The sequence below is a fragment of the Oncorhynchus keta genome, chromosome 21, assembly GCF_023373465.1.
Source record: "Oncorhynchus keta strain PuntledgeMale-10-30-2019 chromosome 21, Oket_V2, whole genome shotgun sequence".
In the NCBI taxonomy this organism is placed as follows: Eukaryota; Metazoa; Chordata; class Actinopteri; order Salmoniformes; family Salmonidae; genus Oncorhynchus; species Oncorhynchus keta.
In genome coordinates, this window is record NC_068441.1 from 40,281,317 (window position 1) to 40,298,413 (window position 17,097).

General features: G+C 42.3%; 1 protein-coding gene across 5 annotated transcripts in view; it reads right to left on the reverse strand.

The window, feature by feature from the left end:
• The window catches only part of LOC118399705 (plexin-A1-like), a 365,392-nt gene that overhangs the window by 176,674 nt on the left and 171,621 nt on the right, over positions 1–17,097 (reverse strand). Inside the window, exon 5 of one of the 5 annotated variants that reach the window (XM_052473931.1) lies at positions 13,201–13,508. The exons of the other annotated variants lie outside the window; for them this stretch is intronic. Within the exon in view, the coding sequence (XP_052329891.1) occupies positions 13,329–13,508 (180 nt within the window). The 3' untranslated portion in view covers positions 13,201–13,328. Of the gene's footprint in view, positions 1–13,200; positions 13,509–17,097 lie in introns of those variants that run through there. 5 annotated transcript variants of the gene reach the window in all.

Here is a 17,097-nt window from a genome sequence, read left to right on the forward strand (position 1 = left end):
AGGGCTAGGGTTAAATTCTAGCATGAAGGGTTAGGGCTAGGGTTAAATTCTAGCATGAAGGGTTAGGGCTGGGTTATATTCTAGCCTGAAGGGTTAGAGCTGGGTTAAATTCTAGCATGAAGGGTTAGGGCTGGGTTATATTCTAGCCTGAAGGGTTAGGGCTAGGGTTATAATCTAGCATGAAGGGTTAGGGCTAGGGTTATAATTCTAGCATGAAGGGTTAGGGCTAGGGTTAAATTATAGCATGAAGGGTTAGGGCTAGGGTTAAATTCTAGCATGAAGGGATAGAGCTTGGGTTAAATTCTCGCATGAAGGGTTAGGGCTGGGTTATATTCTAGCCTGAAGGGTTAGGGCTAAGGTTAAATTCTAGCAAGAAGGGTTAGGGCTGGGTTATATTCTAGCATGAAGGGTTAGGGCTGGGTTAAATTCTAGCATGAAGGGTTAGGGCTAGGGTTAAATTCTAGCATGAAGGGTTAGGGCTAGGGTTATATTCTAGCCTGAAGGGTTAGGGCTAGGGTTAAATTCTAGCATGAAGGGTTAGGGCTGGGTTATATTCTAGCATGAAGGGTTAGGGTTCGGGTTATAATCTAGCCTGAAGCGTTAGGGCTAGGGTTATATTCTAGCCTGAAGGGTTAGGGTTATATTCTAGCCTGAAGAGTTGGGGATAGGGTTAAATTTGAGCATGAAGGGTTAGGGATAGGGTTATATTTGATTATGAAGGGTTAGGGCTAGGGTTATATTTGAGCATGAAGGGTTAGGGATAGGGTTATATTTGAGCAAGAATGTTTAGGGCTAGGGTTATATTTGAGCATAAAGGTTTAGGGCTGGGTTATATTCTAGCATGAAGGGTGAGGGCTGGGTTAAATTCTAGCACGAAGGGTTAGGGCTAGGGTTAAATTCTAGCCTGAAGGGTTAGGGCTGGGTTATATTCTAGCATGAAGGGTTAGGGTTCGGGTTATAATCTAGCCTGAAGGGTTAGAGCTAGGGTTATAATCTCGCCTGAAGGGTTAGGGTTATAATCTAGCCTGAAGCGTTAGGGCTAGGGTTATATTCTAGCCTGAAGGGTTAGTTATATTCTAGCCTGAAGGGTTAGGGCTAGGGTTATATAGGGTTATATTCTAGCCTGAAGCGTTAGGGCTAGGGTTATATTCTAGCCTGAAGGGTTAGTTATATTCTAGCCTGAAGGGTTAGGGCTAGGGTTATATTCTAGCCTGAAGCGTTAGGGCTAGGGTTATATTCTAGCCTGAATAGTTAGGGATAGGGTTATATGTGAGCATGACGGGTTAGGGATAGGGTTATATTTGATTATGAAGGGTTAGGGATAGGGTTATATTTCAGCAATAAAGGTTTAGGGCTAGGGTTATATTTGAGCATGAAGGGTTAGGGCTAGGGTTATATTTGAGCATGAAGGGTTAGGGCTAGGGTTATATTTGAGCAAGAAGGTTTAGGGCTACGGTTATATTTGAGCATGAAGGGTTAGGGCTAGGGTTATATTTGAGCATGAAGGGTTTAGGGTTATATTTGAGCATGAAGGGTTAGGGCTACGGTTATATTTGAGCATGAAGGGTTAGGGCTGGGTTAAATTCTAGCATGAAGGGTTAGGGCTAAGGTTAAATTCTAGCATGAAGGGTTAGGGCTGGGTTATATTCTAGCCTGAAGGGTTAGGGCTGGGTTATAATTCTAGCATGAAGGGTTAGGGCTAGGGTTATAATCTAGCATGAAGGGTAAGGGCTAGGGTTAAATTCTAGCATGAAGGGTTAGGGCTGGGTTATATTCTAGCCTGAAGGGTTAGAGCTTGGGTTAAATTCTAGCATGAAGGGTTAGGGTTATATTCTAGCCTGAAGGGTTAGAGCTTGGGTTATAATCTAGCATGAAGGGTTAGGGCTAGGGTTAAAATCTAGCATGAAGGGTTAGGGCTAGGGTTAAATTCTAGCATGAAGGGTTAGGGCTGGGTTATATTCTAGCCTGAAGGGTTAGAGCTTGGGTTAAATTCTAGCATGAAGGGTTAGGGCTGGGTTATATTCTAGACTGAAGGGTTAGGGCTAGGGTTATAATCTAGCATGAAGGGTTAGGGCTAGGGTTAAATTCTAGCATGAAGGGTTAGGGCTAGGGTTAAATTCTAGCATGAAGGGTTAGGGCTGGGTTATATTCTAGCCTGAAGGGTTAGAGCTTGGGTTAAATTCTAGCATGAAGGGTTAGGGCTGGGTTATATTCTAGCCTGAAGGGTTAGGGCTAGGGTTATAATCTAGCATGAAGGGTTAGGGCTAGGGTTAAATTCTAGCATGAAGGGTTAGGGCTAGGGTTAAATTCTAGCATGAAGGGTTAGAGCTGGGTTATATTCTAGCCTGAAGGGTTAGGGCTAAGGTTAAATTCTAGCAAGAAGGGTTAGGGCTGGGTTATATTCTAGCATGAAGGGTTAGGGCTGGGTTAAATTCTAGCATGAAGGGTTAGGGCTAGGGTGAAATTCTAGCATGAAGGGTTAGGGCTAGGGTTAAATTCTAGCCTGAAGGGTTAGGGCTGGGTTATATTCTAGCATGAAGGGTTAGGGTTCGGGTTATAATCTAGCCTGAAGCGTTAGGGCTAGGGTTATATTCTAGCCTGAAGGGTTAGGGTTATATTTTAGCCTGAAGAGTTGGGGATAGGGTTAAATTTGAGCATGAAGGGTTAGGGATAGGGTTATATTTGATTATGAAGGGTTAAGGCTGGGTTATATTCTAGCATGAAGGGTTAGGGTTCGGGTTATAATCTAGCCTGAAGGGTTAGAGCTAGGGTTATAATCTCGCCTGAAGGGTTAGGGTTATAATCTAGCCTGAAGCGTTAGGGCTAGGGTTATATTCTAGCCTGAAGGGTTAGGGCTAGGGTTATATAGGGTTATATTCTAGCCTGAAGCGTTAGGGCTAGGGTTATATTCTAGCCTGAAGGGTTAGAGTTATATTCTAGCCTGAAGGGTTAGGGCTAGGGTTATATAGGGTTGTATTCTAGCCTGAAGCGTTAGGGCTAGGGTTATATTCTAGCCTGAAGGGTTAGGGTTATATTCTAGCCTGAAGAGTTAGGGCTAGGGTTATATGTGAGCATAAAGGGTTAGGGCTAGGGTTATATTTGAGCATGAAGGGTTAGGGCTAGGGTTATATTTGAGCATAAATGGTTAGGGCTAGGGTTATATTTGAGCTGAAGGGTTAGGGCTAGGGTTATATTCTAGCATGAAGGGTTAGGGCTAGGGTTATATTTGATTATGAAGGGTTAGGGCTAGGGTTATATTCTAGCATGAAGGGTTAGGGCTAGGGTTATATTTGAGCATGAAGGGTTAGGGCTAGGGTTATAGTTGAGCATGAAGGGTTAGGGATAGGGTTATATTTCAGCAATAAGGTTTAGGGCTAGGGTTATATTTGAGCATGAAGGGTTAGGGCTAGGGTTATATTTGAGCATGAAGGGTTAGGGCTAGGGTTATATTTGAGCATAAAGGGTTAGGGCTAGGGTTATATTTGAGCATGAAGGGTTAGGGCTAGGGTTATATTCTAGCATGAAGGGTTAGGGCTAGGGTTATATTCTAGCAATAAGGGTTAGGGCTAGGGTTATATTTAGCATGAAGGGTTAGGGCTAGGGTTATATTTGAGCATGAAGGGGGTTATATTTAGCATGAAGGGTTAGGGCTAGGGTTATATTCTGAGCATGAAGGGTTAGGGCTAGTGTTATATTCTAGCCTGAAGGGTTAGGGCTAGGGTTATATTTGAGCATGAAGGGTTTGGGCTAGGGTTATATTCTAGCCTGAAGGGTTAGGGCTAGGGTTATATTCTAGCCTGAAGGGTTAGGGCTAGGGTTATATTCTAGCCTGAAGGGTTAGGGCTAGGGTTATATTTGAGCATGAAGGGTTAGGGCTAGGGTTATATTTGAGCATGAAGGGTTAGGGCTAGGGTTATATTTGAGCATGAAGGGTTAGGGCTAGGGTTATATTTGAGCATGAAGGGTTAGGGCTAGGGTTATATTTGAGCATGAAGGGTTAGGGCTAGGGTTATATTTGAGCATGAAGGGTTAGGGCTAGGGTTATATTTGAGCATGAAGGGTTTGGGCTAGGGTTATATTTGAGCATGAAGGGTTAGGGCTAGGGTTATATTTGAGCATGAAGGGTTAGGGATAGGGTTATATTTGAGCATGAAGGGTTAGGGCTAGTGTTATATTTGAGCATGAAGGGTTAGGGCTAGGGTTATATTTGAGCATGAAGGGTTTGGGCTAGGGTTATATTTGAGCATGAAGGGTTAGGGATAGGGTTATATTCTAGCCTGATGGATGGTTATTCTAGAAGCTATTTTCATTAGCATCCAGTGAGGATTTGGCCGGCTGCCCGGATGGGATGCAGAGAGAAAGTAAGAGGTGCTGAAGAATGACACAGAGGAAGAGCTGCTCAGAGCGGATAGGCTGCTATATGATAGAAGACGTGTCAATGTCACTCTGTTTTAACACTAAATCCGCTAAAGCAGTCATTTCACTGCTCATTAATTATAATGTTTTATTGCTCTGACATGTGTTAAGTCAAGCCCCCATCCGTCCTTGACTTTAACTAAATAAGTCCAAATAACACACAGTCGGTGTTAGAATCTTAATATCACAAACAGAACTGGGATTTAACAATAATGAGGGCATGTCTAAAGGCTTTCCCCAGTTGCCCCTCCTCCTCCTGATACTAGGCCTGCTAGGGCTCCATCTCATTACAGTAAGGCCTGCTCCGCTCCTCCTCCTGACAGTAAGGCCTGCTCCGCTCCATCTCCTGACAGTAAGGCCTGCTCCGCTCCTTCATGACAGTAAGGCCTGCTCCGCTCCTAGGGTTATCCTGACAGTAAGGCCTGCTCCGCTCCTCCTCCTGACAGTAAGGCCTGCTCCGCTCCTCCTCCTGACAGTAAGGCCTGCTCTGCTCCTCCTCCTGACAGTAAGGCCTGCTCTGGATTAGCGCGCAACCCTAGCTTACAAAACAAATTTAAACAAACTAACCATGGTCCAGTGCGGGGCTGCACCCCCAGTAGATCCAGGACCAGAGACCCCTGGCAATCTTAAAGGAGAGGGTCAGCACTCTCTTACTCAGACAGCTTCATAGGAATGCTTTTCCAACAGTCTTGAAGGTTCCCACATATGCTGAGCACTTGTTGGTTTCTACCTTCCTCTGCGGTCCAACTTCCCAAACCATCTCAAGTGGGTTGAGGTATATGATTGTGGAGGTCAGGTCATCTGATGCAGCACTCCATCGTCTCCTTCTTGGTCAAATTGTCCTTTCACAGCCTGGAGGTGTGTTTTGGGTCATTGTCCTATTGAAAAACAAATAGTCCTGCTAAGCGCAAACCAGATGATGGCATAGCTACAGAATGCTGTAGCCATGCTGGTTAAGTGTGGAATTTTTAAATCGCTGACAGTGTATATCCTCATCCATGCCAGTGGGAACCACAAATGCGGAGATAATCAATTTCCCTACTCTGCGTCTCACAAACACATGGCAGTTGGAACAAAAAATCTAAAATTTGGACTCATCAGACCAAAGGACAGATTTCCACCAGTCTAATGTCCATTGCTCATGTTTCTTGGTCCAAGAAAGTCTGTTCATCTTATTGGTGTCCTTTAGTAGTGGCTTCTTTGAGGCAATTCGACCATGAAGGCCTGATTAGTCTCCTCTGAACAGTTGTCTGTTACTTGAACTCTGAAGCATTTATTTGGGCTGCAGTCTGAGGTGAAGTTAACCTCTAGCGTCGAGCAATCCCGTATCCGGGAGCGTAATCATAGCCTCAAGCTCATTACCATAACGCAACGTTTCCTATTCATGAAAATCGCAAATGAAATGAAATAATTATATTCAAACACAAGCTTAGCCTTTTGTTAACAACAGTGTCATCTCAGATTTTCAAAATATGCTTTTCAACCAAAGCTACACAAGCATTTGTGTAAGAGTATTGATAGCCTAGCATAGCATTAAACCTAGCATTCAGCAGGCAACATTTTCACAAAAACATGAAAAGCATTCAAATAAAATCATTTACCTTTGAAGGGTTCGGATGTTTTCAATGACGAGACTCTTAGTTAGATAGCAAATGTTCACTTTTTCCAAATATATTATTTGTGTAGACGAAATGGCTCCGTTTTGTTCATCACGTTTGGCTAAGAAAAGACCGGAAAATGCAGGTCACTTACAACGCCAAACTTTTTCCAAATTAGCTCCATAATATCGAAGGGAAACATGGCAAATGTTGTTTAGAATCAATCCTCAAGGTGTTTTCACATATCTATTCGATAATCTATCAGTGGTGGCAGTTGGCTTCTCATCAGAAGCAAACAGAAAAAATACTGCAGCTGAAAAAAATAAACGGAGGGGACCACCTTAGATGTAATCTCTTATGGTCAATCTTCCAATGATATGCCTACAAATATCACAATGCTGCAGACACCTTGGGAAAAGGGTAAGCTGACTCCTAGCTCCTTCACAGGGTTATCATTGGCATGAGGCGATTTTTAGAAATGTGGCACTTCCTGATTGGATTTTTTTATCTAGGATTTTCTGTAACATCAGTTCTGTGGCACTGAATCTTTGGTTTTTCAGAGTGTTTTCTTTCCAAAGCTGGTTATATTTGAGTATGACAAAATATGGTTAGGGATACGTTTTATATTTGAGCATAAAAGTTAACTCCACTTAACTTAACTCTGGTTCTTCCTTCTGTAGCGGTACTCATGAGAGCCAGTGTCACGCTTGATGGTTTTTGCGACTCCACTTGAAGAAGGGTTAGTTCTTGAAATTTCCCGGGCTGACTTTCATGTTTTAAAGTAATGATGGGTTTGGGCTATTTGAGCCGTTCTTTTGAGCATGAAGGGTTAGGGATAGGGTTATATTGCCATCACAACACAATGGATCAAAGGCATTATTCTTAGAAGCTCCACTTTCATTATGCATGCCCAAAGTAAAGTGAGGCTCAGGCCCTGAAGCCAGGATATGCATGCAATTGGTACCATTGGACAGAAAACACTTTGCAGTTTGTAGAAATGTTAAAGAAGGTGCGAGAATTATAAACATAGATATGGTGAGAAAACAGAAAAACCAACGATAATTGTTTTTGAGAGAGACCAGCTCTTAGAAATGCAAGAGAGGTCATATTGAAAAGCTCCCTGGATGCATTCATATGGCTTCCACAGAGTGTCAGCAGTCTATGTTCAATAATATATAATAATAATATATAATAAGGTGGTCCTATACATACAATATATACAGAGGTGGTCCTTCTGTAGCTCAGTTGGTAGAGCGCTTGTAACGCCAGGGTAGTGGGTTCGATTCCCGGGACCACCCATACGTCAATGTATGCACACATGACTGTTTTAACACTAAATCCATATATTATTATGTTCAAGGTTTCAGGGTTGTAAATTCCAAAACAAATAAAAATATAAGTTTTAGTAGGACACAGTCTTGAATGTGATTGGGCGCGCCATGGAGTCATTACGCACCTGCTAAAATCGGTTTCCTATTGAACATACTTCTTAACAAAATAAATATTATAGTTTGATGACACGGGGATCTGGTGTAAATAGAAACATATTTAGACTTGTCACAAACAAACAAAGTTTGTAGATTTTCAGATTCCTTTCTCTGCAAGTTGAACTCAAATCAATGGCGCCAACTAAACAGACTTTTTGGGATATAAAGAAGGATTTTATCTAACAAAACGACACTACATGTCATAGCTGGGACCCTTTGGATAACAAAAAAAGTATTTGAATATTTAATCGTTATATGTGAATGTATGCAGTTAGATTAACAATAATTTAAGCTTTCAGCCGATATAAGACACTTATATTTACCTAGATGTTTAAAATCCATAATATTTATGATTATTTATTTGAGTTGCGCGCCCTCCAGTTTCACCCAAAGTTGTCCTGCTAGCGGGACAACGATCCTTGAGAAGATTTAAGAAGGAAAGATATTCCACAAATTAACTTTTAAGAAGGCTCACCTGTTCCGCTAGCGGAACCCCTCGACAACATTCCCCTGAAAAGGAAGTGCGCGAAATTCAATTATTCTTATTTTTTTTAAATATGGAACTTTTACACATTAACAGGTCCAAAACAGCAAGTGAAAGATAAACTTCTTGTTAATCTACCCATCGTGTCCGATTTCAAAAAGGCTTTACAGCGAAATCACAACATATTATTATGTTAGGTCAAAGCCAAGTCACAAAACACACGCCAAGATAGGAATCACAAAAAGCAGAAATATAGATCAAATTAATCACTAACCTTTGATGATCTTCATCAGATGACACTCATAGGACATCATGATACACAATACATGTATGTTTTGTTCGATAATGTGCAAATTTATATCCAAAAATCTCAGTTTACATTGGTGCGTTACATGCAGTAATGTTTTTATTCCAAAACATCCGGTGATTTTGCAGATAGCCACTTCAAATCCCAGAAATACTCATAATAAACATTGATAAAAGATACAATTGTTATTCACGGAATTAAAGATAGACTTCTCCTTAACTTCTTGCGACTATCAAACACGGATCCGGGAGCGTAATCATAGCCTCAAACTAATTAGCATAACGCAGCGGACATAAATCTTCCTACAAAATCTTCCTATTCATGAAAATCACAAATGAAATATATTGAGACGCAGCTTAGCCTTTTGTTAATCACACTGTCATCTCAGATTTTCAAAATATGCTTTACAGCCAACGCTAGACAAGCATTTGTGTAAGTTTATCATGGCATAATGCTTTGAAGAACTTCAGATGTTTTCACTCAGGAGACTCCCAGTTAGATAGCAAATGTTCCTTTTTTCCCAAACAGATTATTTTTGTAGGCGAAATAGCTCCCGTTTGTTCGTCACGTTTGGCTGAGAAATCGACCAGAAATGCGGTCACTACAACGCCAAACTTTTTTCCAAATTAGCTCCATAATATCGACAGAAACATGGCAAACGTTGTTTGGAATCAAGACTCAAGGTTTTTTTCACATAACAGTTCGATAATATATCCGTCGGGACAATTGGTTTCTCATAAGAAGCGATTGGAAAAATGGCTACTTGTGTACTTTACGCAAGATTTTCTGCGAGGGCCATCATGCTAGGGACCACTTGCTAAATGTGGTCCCTTACGGCTATTTTTTAATTTTTTAAATTTTACCTTTATTTAACCAGGCAAGTCAGTTAAGAACATATTCTTATTTTCAATGACGGCCTGGGAACAGTGGGTTAACTGCCTGTTCAGGGGCAGAACAACAGATTTGTACCTTGTCAGCTCGGGGGTTTGAACTTGCAACCTTCCAGTTACTAGTCCAACGCTCTAACCACTAGGCTAAAAGTTAATTTGTGGAATATCTTTCCTTCTTAAATCTTCTCAAGGATCGTTGTCCCGCCAGCGTGACACTGGCTCTATTCTTCAACATAAATGCGTAAAAAGACCTCACAATGCTGTAGACACCTTGGGGAATACGTAGAAGACGTAAGCTCATTCGTAGCTCATTCACAGCCATATAAGGAGTCATTGGCATGAGGCGGTTTCAAAAAATGAGGCACTTCCTGATTGGATTTTTATCTGGGTTTCGCCTGTAACATCAGTTCTGTTGCACTCACACACAATATCTTTGCAGTTTTGGAAACGTCAGAGTGTTTTCTATCCAAAGCTGTCAATTATATGCAGAGTCGAGCATCTTTTCGTGACAAAATATCTTGTTTAAAACGGGAACGTTTTTTATCCAAAAATGAAAATACTGCCCCCTAGTTACAAAAGGTTAATGCAACCGCTGTGACAGATTTCAAAAAAACTTTATGGAAAAAGCATAATCTGAGTACGGCGCTCAGAGCCCAATCCAGCCAAAGAAATATCTGCCATGTTGGAGTCAACAGAAGTTAGAAATAACATTATAAATATTCACTTACCTTTAATGATCTTCATCCGAATGCCCTCCCAACAATCCCAGTTCAAAAATAAATGACTGATTTGTTCCATAAAGTCCAGAATTTATGTCCAAATAGCCACTTGTTGTTAGCGTCATCTTTATGAGGCGCGAGCACTACGTCCAGACAAAAACTCGAAAAGTTCCGTTACAGGTCGTAGAAACATGTCAAACGATGAATGGAATCAATCTTTAGGATGTTTTTAACATAAAACTTCAATAATATTCCAACCGGAGAATTCCATTGTCTGTAGAAAAGCACTGGAATGAGAGCTAACTCTGTCGGGACCGCGCGTCACGAGCCTGAGACACTCGAGAGCACTGACTCATTCAGCTCCCATTACCCCCTCCTTTATAGCAGAAGCTTGAAACAAGTTTCTAAAGACAGTTTACATCTAGTGGAATCCTTAGGAAGTGCAACTTGACCCCATAGACACTGAGTATTCGGAAGGCCAAGCTTTGAAAACCTACAAACCTCAGATTTCCCACTTCCTGGTTGTATTTCTCTCAGGTTTTCGCCTGCCATATGAGTTCTGTTTTACTCTAGACATCATTCAAACAGTTTTAGAAACTTCAAAGTGTTTTCTATCCAATAGTAATAATAACATGCATATATTAGCATCTGGGATTGAGTAGGAGGCAGTTCACTCTGGGCACGCTATTCATCCAAAAGTTAAAATGCTGCCCCCTATCCCAAACAGGTTAACTGAAATGCATTCCTCATGAAGCGGGTTGAGAGAATGACAAGAGTGTGCAGAGGCAAAGGGTGGCTACTTTTTTTAGAAGAAGAATCTCAAATATAAAATATATTTTGATTTGTTTAACACTTTTTTGGTTACTACATGATTTCATATGAGTTGATGTCTTCACTATTATTCTACAATGTAGAAAAGAGTAAAAATAAAGAACAACCCTTGAATGAGTAGGTGTTCTAAAAGTTTTGTGTGTGTGTGTGTTCTAACAGGCTTTGTTATAGCCGTCCCGATGGCCTAAGGCCCCTGTAAAGCCTTCAATACATGCTTTCATTGTCGGTAAGATCAGAGGGACATAAAAAGTGGCAGTTGGGGCCTTCTTTAAATATAGGCTTCCATGGGCCATATTGGACCCTCCAGAGGAAACAGTGGGATGGGGACATACCATAAACTTCACCCCCAGATTGAGGCTCGTCCCCTGAGGTGGATTACCTAGGAGCTTGGAGCAGTGTTCTTCGATCCTGGATCTTGGATAGGGACAGGGTGCACAGGGTTTTGTTTTACCCCAGCATTAACATACGCATTTCCAATAAATCAAGGGCTTGATGATGAATAGTAGATGAGTTGAATTAGGTGTGTTAGTGCAGGATTAGAACTAAAACTAGGGGCAAGAGGATAGGGGTGGAGGTAGGATAGAGAAGGGGGCAGCACTGAATCAGCTCAGCTTGCCTGTCAGAACTGCTCTAACAAATAACCATCTAATCACAGCAGGTTATGATTAGATTTAAAAGACGCTTCAGTTCTTACCTGTCATCAACCACCAACGGTCTCTCTCTGCTCCGCCAGTCCATGTAGCATTAGTGCAGCTCCCCCCATTTCAATAAACGTCCATCATCCTCCATCAGCCGCAAAATGTAATCTGTGCTCGCGTCGAACCGTGCCATGTGGCTACAGACATCGATTCGGCCCCGGCAACAGTAATCAAAACGGAGAGGGAGGAATGATAGTCACGAGCGTTAATGTAAGCGTAGCCTAGTTCTTTAACTTTAGCCTAGCGAATTAACGAAGCAATAGTGCACAGACTTCCATTGGGGGTCTATGGGGAGTCAGCGCTGTGGTGGTTTGTGTTGCTAAGGTAGCCCACTTGCTGCAGGGTTATCAAAACCAGGCTAGTGAATCGTCTCTATTGATTGGATTGTAAAGGGCTTAGAGGGGTCGATGGCCGGTGGTCTGTTAGATATGTTTAGATATGTTGACTGATTGGAGATGAACAGGGAGGCTAACAGTGCAGGGAGTGTGGGCGGATACTTTGGCCACCAGTAAAACCTTAGGTGCTGGAGAGAGGAGGTAATGGGCAGACCTCTCAATGGACAGACCTCTCAATGGATTGAAAGGTCTATCAAACCTCTTACAAAGACATCGCCACCCCTATTTAACACATTGCCGCCCCTCATTTGACTAACACACCTCAGCCCCAATTTGACTAACACACTTCAGCCCCAATTTGACTAACACACCTCAGCCCCAATTTGACTAACACACCTCATCCCCGATTTGACTAACACACCTCAGCCCCAATTTGACTAACACATCTCAGCCCCGATTTGACTAACACATCGCCGCCCCGATTCATCTAACACATCACCGCCCCGATTTAACTAACACATGAGCTCAAACACATGACCACAATTAAACACATGACCACTATTTTCCTTCCTTCCATCCCTCCTCCCCAACACCATCACATCAATAGTTCCTGCATCTTGAAAAACACCAAACTAAAAAGTGAGAAAGAAAGAGGGGAGTGGTAACTTCCATTATGGTGGCGATAGCATCAGGCACTAGCAGTTTCTGAGCATCATTTTCTTCCACTATCTGTAAAGAATTATTGCCAATATAGAGCGAGAGGGGGAAACAGAGAAAGAGAGAGAGAAACAGAAAGAGATAGGGAGCATGATCTACCGAGATTAAGACACACCGAAACCTATTCCTGGCCGGCAAAAAAATCCCATCTGACTATTTCCTGCAGCAGCGGCCACTGTCAAAGGGGATTGCCATCGTTCAGACGCTCTTTCCTTCCTGAGAGCGAGGGAAGGAGGGGGAGATGGAGGGAAAAAGGAAAGTAAAAAGCGCTCCTCCATTCCTGGATGGATGACATGAGGATTATATCCCATTAAGTCCTTCAGAGGTAGAGAGAGGGGTGAGAGAATAAATAGTTTTAAAGCCGAATTGGTTCTGTTTATATATCTCTCTCTTTTTATTTTTCAGAGATGCAGACACACACACACACACTCCACTTGGTCCTCTCTAGCATAGTGAGATCCAGTCAAAGAGAGACACTGTATGCTAGTGTTAAGGCATGGCTGCAGCAGTGTGTGATGATAGAAGGCCATGTGCCTCCCTGAATCTCTCCCCACCCCAGACGCCAACTGTCAAGCAAACAGCAGAGGTGTGACATCTCAGACCAGGTTGTGGAATGCACAGTACCAGTCAAAAGTTTGGACACACCTACTCATTCAAGAGTTTTTATTTTTTTTATACACATTTTTACATTGTAGAATAATAGTGAACACCATGAAATAACACATATGGAATCATGTATTAACCAAAAAAAAGTGTTAAACAAATAAAAATGTATTTAATATTTGAGATTATTCAAAGTAGCCCCCCTTTGCCTTAACGACAGCTTTGCACACTCTTGGCATTCTCTCAATCAGCATCATGAGGAATGATTTTCCAACAGTCTTGATAGAGTTCCCACATATGCTGAGCACTTGTTGGCTGTTTTTCCTTCACTCTGCAGTCCAACTCCTCCCAAACCATCACAATTGGGTTGAGGTCAGGTGATTGTGGAGTCCAGGTCATCTGATGCAGCAATCCATCACTCTCCTTCTTGGTCAAATAGCCCAAAAATAGAATTACTTGACACATTGGAAATCATTTACCAAAAAACAAGGGCAAACCTCAATGCTATTTGGCCTAAACAGAGAGGACACAGTGGCAGAATACCGGACCACTGTAACTGACCAAAAATGAAGGAAAGCTTTGACTATGTACAGAGCATATCCTTGCTATTGAGAGAAGCCACCGCAGACAGACCTGGCTCTCAAGATAAGACAGGCTATGTGCACACTTCCCACAAAATGAGTTGGAAACTGAGCTGCACTTCCTAACCTCCTGCAAATTAATGACCATATTAGAGACACATATTTCCCTCAGATTACACAGACCCACAAAGAATTCAAAAAACAAATAAACTCCCATACCTCCTGGATGAAATACCACAGTGTACCATCACAGCAGCAATATTTGTGTTGCCACAAGAAAAGGGCAACCAGTGAAGAACAAGGCCCATTGTAAATACAACCCATATTTATGTTTATTTTCCCTTTTGTACTTTAACTATTTGCACATCGTTACAACACTGTACATAGACATAATATGATATGTCTTTATTCTTTTGGAATTTTGGTGAGTGTAATGTTTAGTGTCCATTTTTTATTGTTTATTTCATATTTGTTTATTATCTATTTCACTTGCTTTGGCAATGTTAACATGTGTTTCCCATGACAATAAAGGCCCTTAAATTGAATTGAGAGAGCACAACACTTTCACCATGAGAGAGAGCAAGATAGGAAGAGAGCATGCAACACTTTCTCCACGATAGAGACAGAGAGCAACACTTTCACCACGAGAGAGGAGCACTTTCACCATGAGAAAGCAGCACTTTCACCACGACAGAGACAGAGAGCAACACTTTCTCCACGACAGAGACAGAGAGCAACACTTTCACCATGAGAGAGGAGCACTTTCACCATGAGAGAGAGCGAGATAGGAAGAGAGCACGCAACACTTTCTCCACGACAGAGACAGAGAGCAACACTTTCACCACGAGAGAGGAGCACTTTCACCATGAGAGAGAGCAACACTTTCTCCACGACAGAGACAGAGAGCAACACTTTCACCATGAGAGAGAGCAAGATAGGAAGAGAGCACGCAACACTTTCTCCACGACAGAGAGCAACACTTTCACCACGAGAGAGGAGCACTTTCACCATGAGAAAGCAGCACTTTCACCATGAGAAAGCAGCACTTTCACCATGAGAGAGAGAGCAAAAGAGAGAGAGAAGGGGGTAAGGTCATGTAAGAGGTGTAAGTGTGTGACTGTGTGTAGGAGGAAGGTTTTAGCGGGACAACCCCCACTCCTCCATCCCCGGCTACTGTCTGCCCCTTTCCGCGTCTCACATCACCACCCCAAAGTCTATTAACATTTACATTACAATGACTATGTCCCCCATATGGTGTATATGTGTGTGTGTTTCTCAGCTTTGTGTGTGTGTTTGTGTGCATACATGTGTTAGACTGGTGAATCCAAGTGTGACTGTACAGCATGGTACTTGAACATGCATTTAGATGTATTGTAAGGCTTGTGAATCTGAGGATAAAAGAGGAGACCATCCCTGTTCCCGAAAATGGATCGCTCCTACAGACATTGAGCCACGTGGCTGTGTCTTGCTTTATAAAACAGGCAGACAGGCATTCAGTTACTATTTGATTGAATGTTAGAATGGGTAAAACGAGTGACCTAAGCGACTGAGCGAGGTATGATTGTCTCAGAAACGGCCCGGCCTCCTGGGCTTTTCCAACACGACAGTATCTAGGATTTATCGAGAATAGTGCAACAAACAAAACAACATCCAGTCAGCGGCAGTCCTGTGGGCAAGAACAGCTTGTTGATGAGAGAGGTCGAAAGAGAATGTCAAGATTCATACACGATAACAGGAGGGCCACAAACAGACAAATAATAGTGCAGTGAAACAGTGGTGTACAGAACTGCATCTCGTTAACGCACAACTCCTCAGTCCTTGTCAGGGATTGGCTATTGCAGCAGACGGTCACATCAGGCTCCACTCCTATCAGCTAAAAACAATAGGAAGCGACTCCAGTGGGCACCAACACTGGACAAAAGGAGTGAAAAAACATTGGAAGGAACATGACAGCGATTTCAGTTTACTGGAATGGCCTGCACAGTGCCCAGACCTCAACCCAACAGTGCATGTTTGGGATGAGATGGAACGGGCTGTAATCGCAGCATGAATGTATCGCCATCCAATCTGCAGCAAGTGTGCGATGCCATTGTTTCAGCATGGACTAACATCACCGTGGAACGTTTCCAGACAACTTGCCGAAGCCATTCCCTAAAGAATTCAGGCTGTTCTGGAGGCACAGGGGGGTCTGACCCAGTACTAGATGGGTGTACCTAATAAACTGACTGTATATCATAATAATATACTCAGTGCTATGTCTTAAGTGTTTGTGTGTGCTGAGTGAATAGCTCAGATTACTACACATCTTCACTGTCCAACCAACACTAGTTTCCTCTTTCTCAATATTAATATTTTACCTAATTCCTAGCTACCTAACACAACAAACTGATACACTTTGCATTTCAGTCAGGATTTAGGCCCACATCCTAACTAATTCCGGCAGGTATAGTACCTGACTGTAGGTGCAGCCAGCAGCAAGCATTTCCCCAGGAACTTGACATTTTCTTTGTTTGCACTGAGGTGTTGTTTGGAGCCAAGTCTGCTACTGCTAATGACGTTGGGTAGTGGCCAGGTATCTGCGGGTTCAAACCCATTGATGTACACATGTTGCCCCCAGAGACAAGAAACTACTTTGTCAAAAGGCAGTTTGCACCCCGACCAACACGTGCCAAACATCATAGAGGCTAGGTCTGCGCTGTCTTTTGTGGGAGCAGTTTTGGGGATTTGAACCCGCAACCTTGGGATAATGGTGATGCTCTTGGCATTGTGAGGAGTGCTAGGAGCCCAGGAGAGAGCTTATTTTGCGATTTGGAATGAGAATACTCTTTGAAGAGGACAGACAATAGACAGCCTACACACACAAGCAAGCACACACACACACACACACACACACACAAAAGTACTCACAAAAACAGGGGTATAAGTGTGTGCGTGTGTGTGAGCCTGAGTTCGCAGGTCATACGCATGAGCAATGACAAAGACTCTTGACCGCGTGTAAGGCAACATGAATTCCAGTCTTACAGCCCAGTGACTTTGCTAAACAATGAAACGAAGACAAGGAAGAGTTCACTGAACATGGATTACAAGACAATGGTAGATACCTTGGTTATAAGTTTTCTATGAATGGAAATAGAGAAAGATAGCAATGCAGATTTGCTGATCAGTGTCTTGGCTGATCTAAGACAATGTTTGAGGAACAATTCTCTGACAGATATTGTATGAAAGTATGTCTTTGTGTTAAAGATAAAGATTCTCTATCCATCTCTTTTTCTTTAGAATGTGTTTCCTTTCATAGTAATTGTCTGCTCTCTCCACTTGGCAAATGGCTAAATTGCCCACAATATGACTATTTTATAAATTACAGCTCAGTCAAAGACACAAAGACGACAGCTGAAGATATTTATGTAGTCATACTGTCTTGGCTGTCTTCA